The following is a 16,755-nucleotide window of genomic DNA, read 5'->3' on the forward strand; positions in this document are numbered from 1 at the left end:
TCTTCATGGGCCGGTTCGAAAGCTTACTCGAAAAATGATAGGGTTTGGATTAAAATATAGACCCAACAAATGAATTTAAGCAAAAAAAGGCCCATTTAGCAAAACGGGTCAAGCTTCGAATAAGGTTTTTTGGCCTGAGCTCAGCTCAAATTAAAAATGTTGTTTTCTTGTTTTTTAATGTTTTGCTACTATATTATTGTTTTCTTACTATTTTGCTATCATTTCACTATTATATTGCTACTATTTTGTTGTTATTATTTGGATATTATATAATTATTATTTTATTGTTAATTTTGTTATAATTTTAGAGGTATTTGTTTATTAAGTTGTACTTATTTTAGTGTTATTTAAGCATATATATTTTAAATTTATTTTCAAATTGTTGGAAGATATTTATTTTAATTTTTTTAGTATTTTTAATGCATTATATTATTTTTTAAAAATATTATATAAAAATTTTGAATATGGGCTAGCCGAGCGTCGAGTCAAATTCAAACTTAACAAACATGACTAAAATTTTGATTCAGCCCGACTTCTACTGCACACCTCTACTTCTACTGCATGCGAATGAGATTTTGGCATTATTGTTAAACATCAAGGCATTATGCTTTTCTTTTTGGAATAAAAATAAAAAATTTAAATAATTTAGTGACCAAAATGTTAATTTGCAATAGTTTAATGACGTTAGGTGCAATTTACCCAAAGAAAAACCCTCTCTAAACTCTCCCTCGTTGAAGCTTTAAAAATGGTTGTTCTTCCTTCACAAACCTCCTTTTTCTTTCATCTTTTTAGCCCAAAAATTAAAGGAAAAAAATAGAGATAGAAGATTATGCCTTCATTTCCACAGCCTGGCTCTGTTACCATCTGCGAAATTAACCGAGATTTGGGTATCTCTTCTTTATTTTTCTTTTAAATTTGTTTTTATGGGGTTTTTTCTCCTTTTGTTGCTTTGTTTCAATGGTTAACACCGGTAGTATTAATCTGCAGTTACAGCCGATGCCCTTTCTGATAGTAAAGCTAAGGATACTTATGGAAAGCTTCTTGTATGTCATTAATCGATTAACATTTTTTTATTTAAAAATATATGTAAAAAAATTTTGGGGTATCAAACTTTGGGGGTTTTACAGGGAATGGTGTTCAATCCAGTTCCGTTTCAGTCCTTAGAGGATCCCACGCAACCTCCACCAGCTTCAAATGCTGCCGTCTCTCAACCCAAAGGATTTGTATGATTTCATTTCACTTCCTTTTTTCTGTTAGTGTAATTTTTGGTTTTTTTTTTAGTAGGTTTTCACTAAGCAAAGAGATCTTATTTCAGGGAATGATAACTTCCTCCCTCAAACACATTTTTCTACCCAATGATGTGAGTTTATCATTTCCTTGTTGATTTATATATGTATGCCCTTCTCAGATATACATATAATGTTGGTTTTAGCATTTTATTGGCTGTTAATTGGTGAGCCTGAATGACGGTTTAAGTTGCGCAGTATAATCTAATTTGTTATTTAAAAAAGAAAAAGAATCTTTCATAGTATGACAAATATGTCATTATGATATATATGCGCGCTAGTGTATGTGTCATATATTGCCACAGTATGTTAGTCTTTATTGGACTGGCCTGTGTGTGTATACATGGAAAATTCTGCTAGTGGCTTGTTTAGTCTCCATGAGCAAGGTTGAATAGGTAATACATACCCTTAAGGTGTGGTAAAATAATAATAAAAATAGGACATGTGGCATTTTTTTTAACTCCTTTGTGGAGTTAAAAAATTGTATTGCTAGTGTACTGAATTCGAACCCTATATATATGAAGCAATTTGGCAGTTTTTTTTACTCTGTTATGGAGTTAAAAAATTCCATTGCTAGTGTACCAAATTTGAACCCTATATGTGTCTGTGTGTGTATAGTATGAAGCAATTCGGTAACTATATTGGAGTACCTATTTATCTTAATCATAATATTTGTATTGGATACTCTAGAAAATGTATGCTTAAACATAGAATTAAAAGAGAAGATGGTTTTTAGTATTTAAGTCTGCAGTCTCATTTGATAAGTTGTATAGATTGATTTGTTACCAGAAGTTGCTCTCCAAGGTGTGAGCTGGCATCAGCACAAACATATACTGGCATTTATATCCGGTTCTAATCAGGTTACGGTTCGTGATTATGATGATTCAGGTGAGCAACTTATTATATCATTCGATGCAAAGTGTCGTGTAACTTATTTTTTTATTTTTTGTTTGTTTGTCTCCTAGTTCAGTTTGTTTTGTTAAATAAAATTGCTTGAGTTTATCACTTTTTGATGCATACAAGTTTTGAATAATTTGAACAGCAGGGAAGGAGCCTTGCATTTTAACAAGTGAGTCACAAAGAGATGTTAAAGTTCTAGAGTGGAGGCCAAATGGTGGAAAGTCACTTTCTGTGGCATGCAAGCAAGTATCCTGATTTTACAAACTGTTAACTTTTTTTCTTCTCCCCCATTTATGTCAAATATTTTTGATATTTTCTCAATTATTTATGGGACTTCAGGGGTGGAATTTGCATTTGGGCGGCATCTTATCCTGGGAATGCAGCATCAGTTAGATCTGGTTCTACTTCATTCTTGGGGGCACTCTCTAGAGGTTCCGGGACTCGGTGGACTCTAGTGGATTTTTTTCGAAGTTCTCATGGTGAACAAATAAGTGCACTTTCTTGGAGTCCAGATGGAAGATATCCTTACTGATTACTCATGTGATATTAATATTTTATTGCTTTAATTCATTGATGAGATTGTGCTTGGGAGCCAGAACTAGGAGCGAGAAGTGTTTATTAACTATTAAAAATGTATTGTATTCCATAACGTTTTGATACATATTTGGCCTCTGCCTCGTATGAAAGCTTGTCATTCACAATTTGGGATGTTGCTCAAGGTATATATATATAACTTTGTTTCTCCTGAGCTACTTTTAAGTTCAAGTTAATAAGATTAGTAACCTTTTGATGACCCTCCCTCTTATTTGGAGCATATTCGTTCATGAGAAAGAAACTTAGTTGGGAGTTTGGATAGGCTTGATTAGTTTTGCTTTTTAAGTCTTAAACTTATGATTGTAAGTTAAAAGCTATAGACTTTCTTTTTCCTCCAATATCTGCAAATATCAGGTGCTTTTTAGTTTATTTGGTTGAGATTGCAGGTTTGAAGTCTATTCTCTTATGCATGTTTTATATTTATGGTTTAGTTGTTTTTTGTAAAATTTTGTGCTTATTTGGTTTCTTAAATAGCTTCATAATTGGAGAGAGTAAATTTTCATTGAAGTTGTTGTATTTGGTGTGCTAGTTGTGATTGGATTATGAATGCTAGGATTTTGGTTTATATATACATATATAGTCTCTTGTGCATTTGCTTGTGATGTTAATGTACTGGATCTTACGCATGGTAAAGGTGCAAGCAAGCTTAATCTGGCAAAGCTTATGGCAGTTCGTAGAAAAAGCAGAGAGTTATGGCTTCATGTACAGCCTAGTCATTGGATAAAAACAAAGGCTAAACCTTAGATGTGATTCCTAAGGAACCCCAACATGAAGCATACGGGCATATTTATTCAATTTCCTCTCTTTCCTTTATAATTCAGAAAGCTGCCATAAATCCTAATGACCTATCTGTCGTACATCATCCTTCCCTCAAATTTGTTATTTGAACATACTCATTTTTAAATAGAGTTGTTGTTATTATTATAACAAGTGCAAACTTACCAATCCTCTAAGATTCCATGGTCAGTTCTCTTGAACTCAGTCTTGTGTGCAAGCTACTGTTCAAGGTGGTTGGAAAGTAACAATATATAGTAATATGGGGCATCTAGAAGACTTTGGGCTATTTACTTGCTTGTCAGATTTGAAAGATGATGTGCCATGCTGTAAAAGGACACCTTTTGCTTTTCTTCCTTGACATCCTTCAATGACCATCATCATATTCATACTGTAAATATATATATGTATATATTAATTCTTATCTCATACTGTAAGCAGGTTGCTTAAAATATAATTTATAGTGTCATCTTAAATATACATTCATGTTGATGTTATTTCTTTAGAGATTTTAGTCACTATTTTAGATGGAATTTGCAGGTACTGGGACTCCCATTCGACGGGGATTAGGAGGAACATCAGTGATTAAATGGTCTCCAACTGGAGATTACTTCTTTTCTGGAAAATTGTATGTACCTGACAGGTCTCTGAAGTTTTATGTCTAATTCTGATAAAAATGTCTGCTAATGCCTCTATCATGTTGCAGTGATGGAACCTTTTATCTTTGGGAGACAAACACATGGACTTCTGAACCGTGGTCTTCAGCCAGTGGTTTTGTCACTGTAAGTCTTATTATTTTTTAAGTCATTGAACAATATTTATTAAGGTTAAAGTTTGCAACGTGTAGAGATATTGTCAGATGGCTGCTTGCATTATGACTACCCTTTTTTCATTTTATTTTATCTGTTCAAGTTTTCTTGGTTGTAAGTTTTAAGGTGATTTGCCAAAAGGATCGTATTTCCACTTTTTATTCTTCAAACTTAAGCTTTCTAGTATGGAATTGAAAACTGTACGGTCAAATCATATGTTATGAGTTCATCTTTCCCTAGAATTTTTCCTCATCATTTGGAGTATAAATGTTTAAACTTACCAACGGTTGACTTCTCTCTCTTTATTGTCCTGAAGGTTTTACGTCCTAACAGTTATTGATGCATCATATTTAATCAGCTTGTGTGGTTCTCATAATTTTATCATTTCAAACAAAATTTCATTGGATGATGCTGACATGACGTTAGATTTTACATATTTAAGGTTTAAGTGATCAATCACTTGTTGTTATCAGGGTGCAACCTGGGATCCTGATGGTCGTATGGTCCTGCTTGCTTTCTCCAAGTCTTCAAAATTGGGTTCTATACACTTTGCATCAAAACCTCCATCATTGGGTATGTTTGCTATCCATCAACTCATTCTTTGTAGTGGAATAAAAACTTGCTCTTGGTTATGCGGAATGAACAGAAATTGAAAAGGGGGGGGGGGGAATACAATTTGTTACAATGGTTTTCTTTTTTCTCCTTTTAATTAAAGCCATTTCACTGCAAAGACAAGATTACCTTATTCAATTTTAGATTTTAACTCGTGTGAAAATAAGATAATTGCATGACATGATAAATTGTCATTTCCTTCCCTTTCATTAGTTGAACAAGGCTGGTAATGTATGCCTCTTTTCTCTTTGCGTCTTGCCCATCTACCCCTTGAGGGACCGAAAGGTATCCAAATAAGGTGAAATTCTTCCCACTTTTCATCACCCTTCCTTCCTCTCCTTCCCTTCTTCTCAAGGTTCCCGAACATGGAGTTAACAAGCTTTTGAAACTTGGTCTTCTATGGGTGACATTGAGGATTTCCCATTCAATGGTTAACCTTTTTCTCTTGAAAACAGGAATAAGAAAATTCCTTTACTTACAACCTCTTTGTCCATGTCCCCTCTCACCTTGCAATGAGCCTTCCCTTATACATGATTTTATATTAAATCATGCTTTCATGTTTTAAATGAATTATCTGTTATCTTTTGGATGTTGTTTATTTAGTTGTAGACGGGTGCATTATTGTGAAAGTGGCGTAAATCTAATTTCTTGTCATTTATTCTCTTCAGATGCCCACTTATTACCGGTTGATTTGCCAGAGATAATATCATTGACAGGCAGGTATGTGAAGTCGGTTTTATGGTTTGTGTTAATTTCATTAGGTCCTATGATCTCATGCATAATGTGTTCTTCACCTTGCTTGGATTGTCATGCAAACTGTTCTGTTCTCAAATATTTTGTTATGCAGTCAGGGAATCGAGAAGATAGCCTGGGATGCTTCTGGAGAGCGATTAGCAGTGTCGTATAAAGGAGGGGATGACATTTACAAAGGTCTCATTGCAATATATGATACGAGGAGGAACCCCTTGATTTCTGCATCACTAATGTGAGTTACTGCTTCTCTTATCATATACTTCTGTATACACAGCTTTCATGGAAGACAAAAAAACCCTAAACATACCATTCTCCTTTTCTGGTTTATAGTCATAGATATCACAAGACCATTCCTCGGTGTCCATCAAGAGCAGAGAAATTATCTAAATCAGATCATTGTTCTGTACCCTGCGCCCCCGTTTGATATTTATACTCTTAACAGCTAACCTATATATTTGTTACTGTAATGTGGATTCAGTGGTTTTATACGAGGTCCTGGCGACAATCCAAAGCCAATTGCATTTTCCTTTCATGGCAAGTTTAAACAAGGACCATTGCTTTCGGTGGTAAACTCTCATCATTTCCTCCGCTTTTCTGATTGTTAGATCGTCAATTTTTTGTGGTTATTTGAATCTGTATGATCGGTATGGAATTCAAATCGCGGTATGTATCTTTTTTGTGCAGTGCTGGAGCAGTGGATTTTGCTGTACTTACCCTCTACTATTTCGATCCTAAATTTCTTATGCGGTCAAGGTATTTTCAGGTCTGCCATGTTTACTGACTGCATGATAAATTTTAGGCATGATACATAAACAAACCCTTGAATTTCACCCAGATGAAAATCAAATCTCTTTTATTGCTTGAAATTAAAGTTATGAACCCTTAATTCTATTGTAATTATACCCATTAAATTTGAGAGTAAGTGACATTTTGGCCATTAAAAATAAGAGAGAATTTTGATAATTATTTGGAATGTCTGTCCTTCATTTACATGAAAAACCTTAAGAAAATCCCATATCTATATTTGGCACACACCCAAGTTCGAGTAACATAAGTTATGCATAAAAAAGTTACTTTTACGAATGATTGCATGAACCAAAAGACAAATATTTTGACACATCTAATATTTTACTCTTGTTGCAGGCATTTAGAGGCCAACCTATGTATGGCATTTTTATGTGAAACTGTTTAGATGGGATTATTAGATCATTATACTTGAAAACACAATGGAATTATATTGAAGGGAAGTTATATATTTTCCAATTTTTTGCTTCACAATATTGAATTTTTTATTTTAATTATTATTTATTGCCTTATTATATTGTCGTTGAAAATTTAACTTTTTAGCTTCATTGTTGACCTTTGATTTTAATGATGAATGAACCTAGTCCGTGACTCCGTGAGTATCACATTTTATTTTATGCAAAAACAAAAATTTTCTAGAAACCTAATCTAAAACAGTTAGAATGGATAATATCAAATTTATACATGATTCTTTTATCTAATATGCAGTTTAATACGTGAATTTTTTATATAATTATACATGTGAAACTCGAATTGTGATTTATATGTATATAATAAAATCTTATTTTGATTTAAATATACACATTTAAAAAAATGTATCATTATACAAAATTTTAATAAATTGATATGAAAAAAATGGTAAATTGTACTGTAATGTAATAAATTTAAAATGTTTGAATTCATTTTAAAATTTGACCATAAACGTGTTCTTGCAATATTAATTTCAATTTGGTTTTAAAACTCGTGGTCAGTATTAACACCTTTTATGAGCCTGCCGAATGTGGAGGATTAGTTACTGGGCTCGCTTCAATAGATACTTTGGGAAACTAAAAAAAATCATGTATGGTAATGATTCTTTCTTGATGGTAATGTTGTAAAAAAAATCACTTTGTAATTAAAACTTGGTTGTTGATAATAATAAAAACTTTACGGATGTTCTTTCTTAATAGTATTGACGGAAGTAGGGGTGTAAATGAGACATTGGTGCTCGCAAATAACTTGAGTTCGATTTGAAAAAAAATTAAATTTAAATTGGTAATTCTGGAGCTGAGCTCGAGCTATCGATCGAGCCAAATTCAAGTTTAACAATACTTGACTCGAACGGTTCACGAGCCTTGTCGAGTTTTTCATATTTTTATATTATTAAATTGGATTATTACTTTTAATATCTATTAACTCTAAAGTTAATTATTGAGTAAAAAAATTGATAAACAAATTTAATCGAGAACTTGATTATATTTTGAGCCAAGCTCGAACTTAGCAATATTTGGATTCAGCTAGACTCGATTTCACCCAACATGAGAGGAGGAATATGCAATCTAATTGTTTGGGTTTTTTCAAGAGGAATTGATTATACTATTTATGGTTCAAGAAAGATATGGAAGAAAGTGGTTAGATTGATTTATAATGAATTTTTGTTAAAATGTTTTACTGGTGAATAAAAGTTTGGTGGTTAAAATTTGAAATAGAATCTGTAACATAATTCTAAAGTTATCGAACTTATTAAGTAAATTGGTCTCTTTATAAAAAATCAAAGCAATTTAACTCCAATCAATTTTTTCGTACATGAGCAACTAAGAACCATTAATCACAACGTTAATATTTTTCTTTGTCAAATTTACATAAATTCGATCCGTATAGTAACAGATTTAATCCGTACTGTTTTTATAAATGTGTAAATGTTGAGACTAAATCTGTTCAGTTTTTTTAGGATCAAGACTGAATTAACAAAATATGTAAGCATCCAGGGCTAAATTTGTTATTAAACCAATCAAGATTATGCACAATTGACGAAAAATATTAACGCTGTGATTAATTATCCTTAATTGTTCCATTTCAAAGGAAATAGTTTTCTAAAATTTTAAATTGAGAAAAACCCAAAAAGTGTTTTTACCTAGTTTGACTAATACCAATAATTTGTTTGACCAAATATATATTACAAATCATCATTCTAAACGGCTTTCTAGTGTTATCCATAATTATCTCATTTAATTCTATTTTTACCATAATTACATTAAAATATAGTAAAGGGACATGTATTATTGTATGAGATTTGGTCAAATTGCATTTAAATGCCCTTTTTAAAAAAAATTTATTTTCCATCTTTGGTATTGGACTTTTTTGCATTAAGAGCATTAGTTCAATCAAACAATTTCCATTTATATTTACAAGTCAATGATGTGATATTATTCACAATGCTTAGATGTCAACCAAATATGGGTGACACTTGGTAAGTTTAGAACTCTTTAATTACCTAAAATCACTAAAAATGGTTAAAATGCTATAAAGGCCCTTATACTAGAAGTTGTATTGTATTTTACTCCCTTTACTCAAAAAACGACTAAATTAGTCACATCTATTAAAAATTCTATCCATTTCTATTATTAAAAACTAGTGTGGCTGACAGAATAACCAGATAGTTACATGTAGTGTGCCACGTATACCTCATGTTGATGTACAGAGACCGATTTTCAACAGTAAAAACGGATGGAATTTTTAACAGAATGACTATTTTACTCTTTGATCATATTACTTTTATAAAAAAAAATGCTTAAGAACATAGCTAAAGTATATATATAGACACATAACCCATAAAAAATACAAATAATTAAAATTTAATAATTAATTGGAGAATTAATATCTTACCCAATATTGAGAATTAAGTCCTTTAATGATGTTATCAATTGAATTTAAAATTTAAAATTAAACAAAATTTTAAATCAAAAGAATAAAGTTATTAAAATTTTGAAATTAAAATAAAAGAGTTTGAATTTCAAATTCAAAAAGAGTACAAGGATCGAGAGAATAATTAAACCATAAATCTTTTGTTTCAATTTTAAAAGGTTAATATATTTTCATTATCTAAGTTCTGCTTCAATATCCAAATTGGTACCTGAGTTTTTTTCAATTTGATACTTGAGTTTTTTTTTTCAGTTTTCATTGTTCAAATGAGTAGCTAATTTATGGGAGTCGAATCCACCAATATAAACCTACACCTAATTTGTGATTTAAGCAATATAGGAAGTAGGGTCGATCCCTCAGAGACTAGGTTTACTGCAAATTGTTCCTCTTTTGACCAAATTTATGTCGGGGCAGTTGTCGTGCCTAAGAAGTTCGGGGGGATAAAATTTGAAGACCTAAAATAAATAAATAAAATGCATGAAAATAAAAAGTTGAAAACAGAATAATAAAATTAGTTAAATAAATATGAAGAAAAATTAATTAGAATAAGCTTAGCTTTAGGCACAAATTTTCCTCGTCTTTGAACCGATCCTCGAAATTAGATGAACTCCTCTTTTCCAATAAGCTAGTTATAGTTACCCAGGACGCCTCGGACACTAACTCTTCATTATGTAAATTAGTTATGGAACGTCCAATAACTAACCCTTACCGGTCGAACAACCACGAAACGTTCGTGATTTAGAACTCCGGCAGCTTTGCGTTTTAGAAGAGCCTAGCTCGAACCAATGCCCTCAACGGCGTGGGACATTTAAATCCGGTTACTACTTCCCTTGACGGAACCAAACAACAATCTCCACTTGGCACGCCAATGTGTTCACAGAAAACCGATTAGAATCGATCCTTTCGGAATTCCAATTGTACGTCTAACCACACTAAATCAAATGACGTCTTTTTTGACTTAATGTTGATCTGACTTTGTGAGTTGACAAAATCCTACTCTTAATTCGGAGAAATAATAAGTACTGAAATTTAGGAGTTAATTTGCTCGGGTTCGTAACTCATGGGTTTTAACGAGGCTAATTCCGACCTAAAGCTGAAAATGAATTTAGTTAACTAAGGTTTGGGACATGATGATATTGGGCATAATTGGATAAGGTAGAAATGGGTGGAAAGGATGGGTGGCGTAATTAAGTATGGGGCTGGAATTTTGGTGGTGTATTAAAGTAGGGTGGCTACTGGAAATAAAAAGGAAGTTTGAAAAAGAAGTTGTAAATGGTAAGTGGTAACAAGTTGGAAATTTAGGAATTGAAAGTAAAGGAAACTAAAGACAATAAATTTGTGAATAGAAATGAGAGAATCTATTGAAAGATGAAAGCTTGATATTTCAATTGATGATTAAAATGAACAAAATAAGCCACTATTTATACTAGTGGCTTTGCTAAATTAAGAGCCAACTAGTATAGAAAATTAAGAAAAAATATTCCATGATAAAAAAAATCCTAAAATAATCTCCCACTAAGTCAAAAAAAAAAATTTCTGCTAATTAATCTTGGAAAAATTCTGCTTTGGCCCTCCTTCTTCGCTTATTTCTTCAATTTAGCCTAATTGTTTCCTTTTTCTTCTATTTAGCTCCAAATTGCACCACTGCACGGAATTCAATAAAAACATGGAAAAATTAGTGGTGCACTCTCATAAATTAACTAATTTAGTTACATAAAATATGTAACTTTAGCATTTAATCACTATTTTTTTTCTTTTTGTCTCAGTTAAGTATTTATGCTTTGGCTTATATGTAAAAAAAAATGTAAAAAAAAATCAATTAAGTCTCTATATTAAATTCACACCCAATTCAAACCCGTCGTTAATGGTTTTCGTCATTGACCACGTTATTCATTAAAATAAATTGGAGAGCCAATCAAATGGTGACACGTGACAACTTATAATTTAATCTAACGTTTTCGCATAAGAAATGATTAAAAATTATAAAAATCAGAAAAAATAGAAAAATATTAAAATTGATATAAATTTATTAAAATTATAAAAAAATATAAAACTTAAAAGTATTATAAAATATAAAAAATATAATAATAATTTTTTCATATATGTCTTTTTTTATAATTTTTTATATGTTTTATAATTTTGATAGGAAAAAAATAGATTAAACTATAAGTTGTCATGTGTCACCATCTGATTGGCCCGTTAATTTATTTTAACAGTCAATGTAGTCAATGACAAAAATCGTTAACAAATGGGCTTAATTGATTATTTTAGTTAACAGTATGGACTTAATTGGGTGTGAATTTAATACATTAGCTTTATTTATTTATTTTTATTTTTTTTGTATTTTCTTAAGAGTTTTTATTTTATTTTATGTAGAAGCCTTATGATTTTTATTAGAGCACACGTGTCAAACATTCTTCGAGACACATGATACCGTTTGATACGATTACCAAATTGAACATTGAAGCTAAACTCAAGTATCAAATTAAGAAAAAACTAAGGTACAAAACGATATATTAACCATATCTTCAAACATTACTAGATGGTTAAAATATGTCATTAGTCCTTATCCTCTTCCTAAATTTGAAATTTAGTCATTATATTTTTATTTCCGAGAATTTACTTAATTTTTTAAAATTTCAAAATTCAAGTTCAATTATTAATTTTTTTCCTTTAAATTTGCTAACGTGACATTTTGAAATAAAAAAATACTTGTTTGGTAACTATGTAACTAAAAATATAACATTATGATTAACCTATATTTAACTAAATAACTTTAACAAGGTTAGTAATTGGACCTAAATTTTTAAATCTGGAAAGTAAAGATATTGAAATCCTAAAAAGTGAAAAAGTATCAAGGATTAAATTTTGAATTTACTAAGAGTAAAGGACTTAAGTGCATATGTTAACTTTACTAGATTTCATGACGACAAGCTGACGCGTGTCCACTCGTCATCACTACGCGGTTTCTTCGTCACCTTACCCCACACCCCCACATTTCATTTAAACATCCCTTCACTTTCATCTGTTTGGTATCTGAGAAAAGACCAGAACTCAACACTCCCATCAAAACAACTGTAAGATTCTTTTCTTACTAATATTTTCTTTCTGTTCTTTCATTTTCCCGAGAAAATATACTTATCGTTTCAAAACAAAGATGTTGGCATCGTCAGAAAACCTAGCGAACATCGAAACGTCGACGTTTCGTTCCCTCTTCGACGATCCTTGGATCTCCGAATCCTTTTCTCGCGACACACAAACTTTGACGATAGCGTTACAAAAGTCAATATCCGATTCCTGCACCGGCTCCATCGCTTCGCCGGTGCCTGAACCGGCACCCAAACAGTACCGAACCGCCGGTCCACCGCCTACCGGGAAAGTTTCCAAACGTAAGCCTCGCGCCTCGAAGAAGTCTCGAACTACCTTTATAGCGGCAGATCCAGCCAATTTCAGGCAGATGGTACAACAGGTAACCGGAATTGGATTTGGTGACGGAAAGATGACGACTGTGAGTCCGATCCTTAAACCGGAGCCTCAAAGACCCGGCAACCGGTTACCTAACGGTACTGTGCCTGGATATTTACCTACGTTGGACACTTCGGCGTTGTTATTGGATCATCACCAGCTGCATGAGCAGCCATCTTTTGACACTTTCCCGAATTTTCCCACATTAGAATCCTGGAAAGTTTAGGGTTTTCCTCCCCCAGCCCCCTTTTTTTCTCGAGCTGTTTCAAATAACTTAGAATGTAAAAAAATGGTAATTTTCATATAAGTTATTCATAGTTAAATTCGCTCTTCTAATTATTAATTAACTAAGTCTAATTTTAACAAAGTACAATTACACGGCGATGAACCTTCTAATAATTATAAGAACTACTTTTTTTTATAATTTATATTTTTATAATTTCAAAAAGATTAAATCAAATTTTTATAATTTTAGAAGGGTCAAAGTGTAATTTTATCTTTACTAATTTAAATTTTAAAATTTTTAAAAGACTTAAATAATAGTTGAATATCAATATATGAATATTTATTGAACTATTAATATTTTTGTTATATAAAATAAATAGTTGAAAAATTTTTAATTTACACTAAATTTAACATGCAAATCTATTAATAAAATATTAATTGTATAAAAAATATAAAATCACTTTAATTTTATATGGATAAATGAATCCTTCCTAAATATAATTACTATCTTAATTTACAACCCAAATCGAAATCTAATTTAACCAAATCAACTCTAATTGTCCTAAAGGATTAATTTTATTTCAACTTTAAATATGGCTAGATTTAAGGATAAAAAGGTTGACGCGTGTCCCCCGTCATCACAACGCGGTTTCTTCGCCCCATTTAAGCTCTCCTTCACTTTCTCTGTTTGATATCTGATAAAATACAAGAAAAGTTCCTTAACCTCCAACCCTTCAGAAACACCTACTTGATTCTCTTCCTCTAAACTTTTTTCTTTCATTTCCATTTTTCCCGAGAAAATATAATTACGGTTTAAAATAACGATGGCAGCATCATCAGAAAACCTATCAACATTCGAAACATCACCGTTTCATTCCCTCTTAACCGATCCCTGGATCGCCGAATCCTTTTCTCGCGACACACAAGTGTTAACGAGAGCGTTACAAAAATCAATCTCCGATTCCATCACCGATCCCATCGTTTCACCGGCGCCTGAACCGGCACCCAAACGATACCGAACCGCCAGTTCATCGCCCACTGGAAAAATCTCCAAACGGAAGCCCCGCGCCTCGAAGAGTTCTCAAACTACTTTTATAGCAGCAGATCCAGCTAATTTCAGGCAGATGGTACAACAAGTAACCGGAATCGGATGCGGCGACGGAAAGACGACGACGACGGTGAGTCCGATCCTTAAACCGGAGCCTCAAAGACTCGGTAACCGGTTACATAACGGTGCCGGACCTGGATTTTTACCTACGTTAGACACGTCGGTGGCGTTATTGAATCATCAACAGCCATGTTTTGAAACTTTCTCGAGCTTTCCCACATTAGAATCATGGAAAGTTTAGGGTTTTTTTGTATCCGACTGTACTTGTAGCAGAGCATGTGGAGGAGCTGTTTCAAAAAACTTAGTATGTAAAAAATGGGTAAATTACTGTTTTAGTCCATAAATTTTTAATTTTGTTAATTTGACTTTTTTATTACTAAATTTAGTCGTAATTTAATAATTTAGAAAAAGAATCTCTGTAGCATATCTAATCTGTTTACTTAAGCTTACTTAAATTATTCCGTTAGTACTCCTACTTTTAAATATTATAAATGAATTACATAATAAAAATATTATGCTCCTCCCTACCTTAGGAGCTAGATTATATTTTTTTCCTCTTTTAATAAAGTACGTTAGATTAAATTATCGAAATTTTTAACAGTTATATTGTTCATGTTTGTTTTACGATCTATGTTTAAGATTCGTGGTTATTTTTCTCATTAATGTCATTTTCAACTTCCTTAAAAATATAACGTGCTTCGCTATTGCACTTAACACTTGGTTAAGAAAAGCTTTAACTGATAATAAAATGAATGGTTAGATTAAAGAGAAAATGATTAATTTAAATAAAATTAATTAAATATTTAATCGAATAAATTAATAAAAATTTTAATGGCAATTAAAATGGAGAAAAATTCAAGTAACCAAATAATGATATGTCATCATTTAACAGTAGAAATGAACAAAAATTTTAACAGAATGATTTGTTTTATTATTATTTAATGTACATTGACTAATTTATTTTATTTTTAAATAAAAAGAGTAAAACATAATCTGACTCTTAACATAAGAACCTCTGTAATATTTTTACAGATAAGTCCAACAAGTACAGCATATTTTGAAAAGTAAAGGATTAAAAATAATTAAATTGTAAATATAAGGACATAAAGGACTAGTACATGAACCTTTACTAAAATTTTCCATTTGATTTTCACTATATACTCCAATAATAGAGTCGAAATGTCAAATTAATGATTGGAAAAATATTTGGTACTGATTTAAAAATATATATATCTAGTATAAATTATTTAAAAATAATAAAAATTTATTTTTGGTATGATGTTTACTTTACTGTAATAACCCCTATAACCCTCAAAATTATATTTTTTAGTTTGGAATTGGACCTTTTTCATTGTAGTACCTAAACTATTATTTTAGTATATTTTACCTTAAAAATACCCACATTCAATAAGAATGTGCCACAGTCATGTTTTTATTGGCAATTTCTTTTTTTAAATTGAGACAAAAATTATAGTACAGTTACTAAAATCGGACAAAAAAATTAGGTACCAAAATGAAAATCAGGTATTATTTTAGGATCAAATATTAAATTAAGCCTTTTTTCATTTTATCACAAAGATACTTTACTCTTGATCGGTGCTCTTTTTTTGCGTCATTTTATTGTTTTCTGCCACGTGTTGAAAAGTTATCCTTTGTTTCTAGAACAACAAGAGTTAAGTGAAGGCACCAATAATTTTTATATTTTATTTTCTTTTTTTATTAAAATAATTAATTTCATATTCACATTTTTTTTGAATAAGTTGCTTGTGTCCTCTATAGTATTAAATCTATCAATTTAGTCCCTATATTATTAAAAGAATCAGATAAGTTCAAGTTACAACAAAATTAACATTTACTGTATGAAAATGATATTTTTCAATTGCAATTTAATTGAAAACAAAACAGGTTTCATTTACATAACCATAAAAAATGTGAAAATATTTATTTCGTTAAACAATAAATGTTAATTTTGTACCAATCTGGTATTGTTTAATTATTTTTAATAATATAATGTCTAAATCAATTCATTTAATGGTAGATGGACTAATTTAATCAACTCCTATAATATATGGACCTCTTAAGTACATTCACATATTTGAATATCATCTAAATGAAGTTTTGATTTAGTAACGATGTTGTCAGTTATATAAATTACGTATGAATTTTCAGTTAAATTTTTATTTTGATTTACTTTTTATAATATACGAATTTTGTTTGGATATATTTTAATTGTCAAGTTAACAGTGTTTTATAATCATTATAATGAATAATATATATTATACTTCACACTTAAATAGGGGCGTAGCTATAAGGGTTGGCAGACCCCGACCCCGACCCCTTAAAATGAACAAATCAATTTAGGTCCTCTTAAATTTTAAATTAAAAAAGATAAAATTACACTTTGCTCCCTAAAAATAATAAAAAATAATTTAATCCTTTAAAATTTATAAAGATGTAAACTATTAAGATGGTAAATTTACATTTTTACTATCGTTAAAATTACAATTTAATTCCACCCTTAAAA

The 16,755-nt window shown here is 30.9% G+C and overlaps 3 protein-coding genes across 6 annotated transcripts; all 3 read left to right on the forward strand.

The window, feature by feature from the left end:
• Positions 1 to 742: 742 nt before the first annotated feature.
• On the forward strand, positions 743 to 7,049 carry LOC107925702 (aladin). 4 transcript variants are annotated; one of them, XM_016856418.2, is made up of 16 exons: positions 744 to 887; positions 988 to 1,043; positions 1,128 to 1,223; positions 1,316 to 1,360; positions 2,060 to 2,174; positions 2,329 to 2,428; positions 2,526 to 2,705; positions 2,847 to 2,905; positions 4,095 to 4,182; positions 4,261 to 4,336; positions 4,837 to 4,936; positions 5,644 to 5,695; positions 5,823 to 5,960; positions 6,207 to 6,294; positions 6,413 to 6,481; positions 6,872 to 7,049. In XM_016856418.2, exons 1-15 carry the CDS (start codon positions 830 to 832, stop codon positions 6,461 to 6,463), a joined length of 1,302 nt encoding a protein of 433 aa, XP_016711907.2. In that variant the 5' UTR covers positions 744 to 829; the 3' UTR covers positions 6,464 to 6,481; positions 6,872 to 7,049. The 4 variants fall into 4 exon arrangements, with proteins under 4 accessions (XP_040961013.1, XP_016711907.2, XP_016711908.2 ...); XM_016856419.2 differs by having other exon boundaries at positions 2,332 to 2,428; XM_016856417.2 differs by having other exon boundaries at positions 6,413 to 6,491; positions 6,872 to 7,003.
• Positions 7,050 to 12,268: 5,219 nt separating this feature from the next.
• LOC107925716 (calmodulin-binding protein 25) lies at positions 12,269 to 13,221 on the forward strand. Its single transcript, XM_016856435.2, has one exon. It carries the CDS (start codon positions 12,591 to 12,593, stop codon positions 13,122 to 13,124), a length of 534 nt encoding a protein of 177 aa, XP_016711924.2. The 5' UTR covers positions 12,269 to 12,590; the 3' UTR covers positions 13,125 to 13,221.
• Positions 13,222 to 13,745: 524 nt separating this feature from the next.
• Positions 13,746 to 14,775, forward strand: LOC107925958 (calmodulin-binding protein 25). The gene has a single exon (XM_016856729.2). The coding sequence runs from the start codon at positions 13,948 to 13,950 to the stop codon at positions 14,470 to 14,472; it is 525 nt and encodes a 174-aa protein (XP_016712218.2). The 5' UTR covers positions 13,746 to 13,947; the 3' UTR covers positions 14,473 to 14,775.
• The last annotated feature ends 1,980 nt before the right edge of the window (positions 14,776 to 16,755 follow it).

The sequence above is a fragment of the Gossypium hirsutum genome, chromosome D11 (genome assembly GCF_007990345.1).
Source record: "Gossypium hirsutum isolate 1008001.06 chromosome D11, Gossypium_hirsutum_v2.1, whole genome shotgun sequence".
NCBI classification, from domain to species: Eukaryota; Viridiplantae; Streptophyta; class Magnoliopsida; order Malvales; family Malvaceae; genus Gossypium; species Gossypium hirsutum.

Bases quoted from the DNA above. Each gene is read 5' to 3' on its own strand.
- LOC107925702 (XM_016856418.2), top strand. From the start codon at position 830: ATGCCTTCATTTCCACAGCCTGGCTCTGTTACCATCTGCGAAATTAAC. The intron at 1,044-1,127 runs GTATGTCATTAA...GGGGTTTTACAG, and splicing joins ATACTTATGGAAAGCTTCTT to GGAATGGTGTTCAATCCAGT. The intron at 4,937-5,643 runs GTATGTTTGCTA...TATTCTCTTCAG, and splicing joins ATCAAAACCTCCATCATTGG to ATGCCCACTTATTACCGGTT.
- LOC107925716 (XM_016856435.2), top strand. From the start codon at position 12,591: ATGTTGGCATCGTCAGAAAACCTAGCGAACATCGAAACGTCGACGTTT.
- LOC107925958 (XM_016856729.2), top strand. From the start codon at position 13,948: ATGGCAGCATCATCAGAAAACCTATCAACATTCGAAACATCACCGTTT.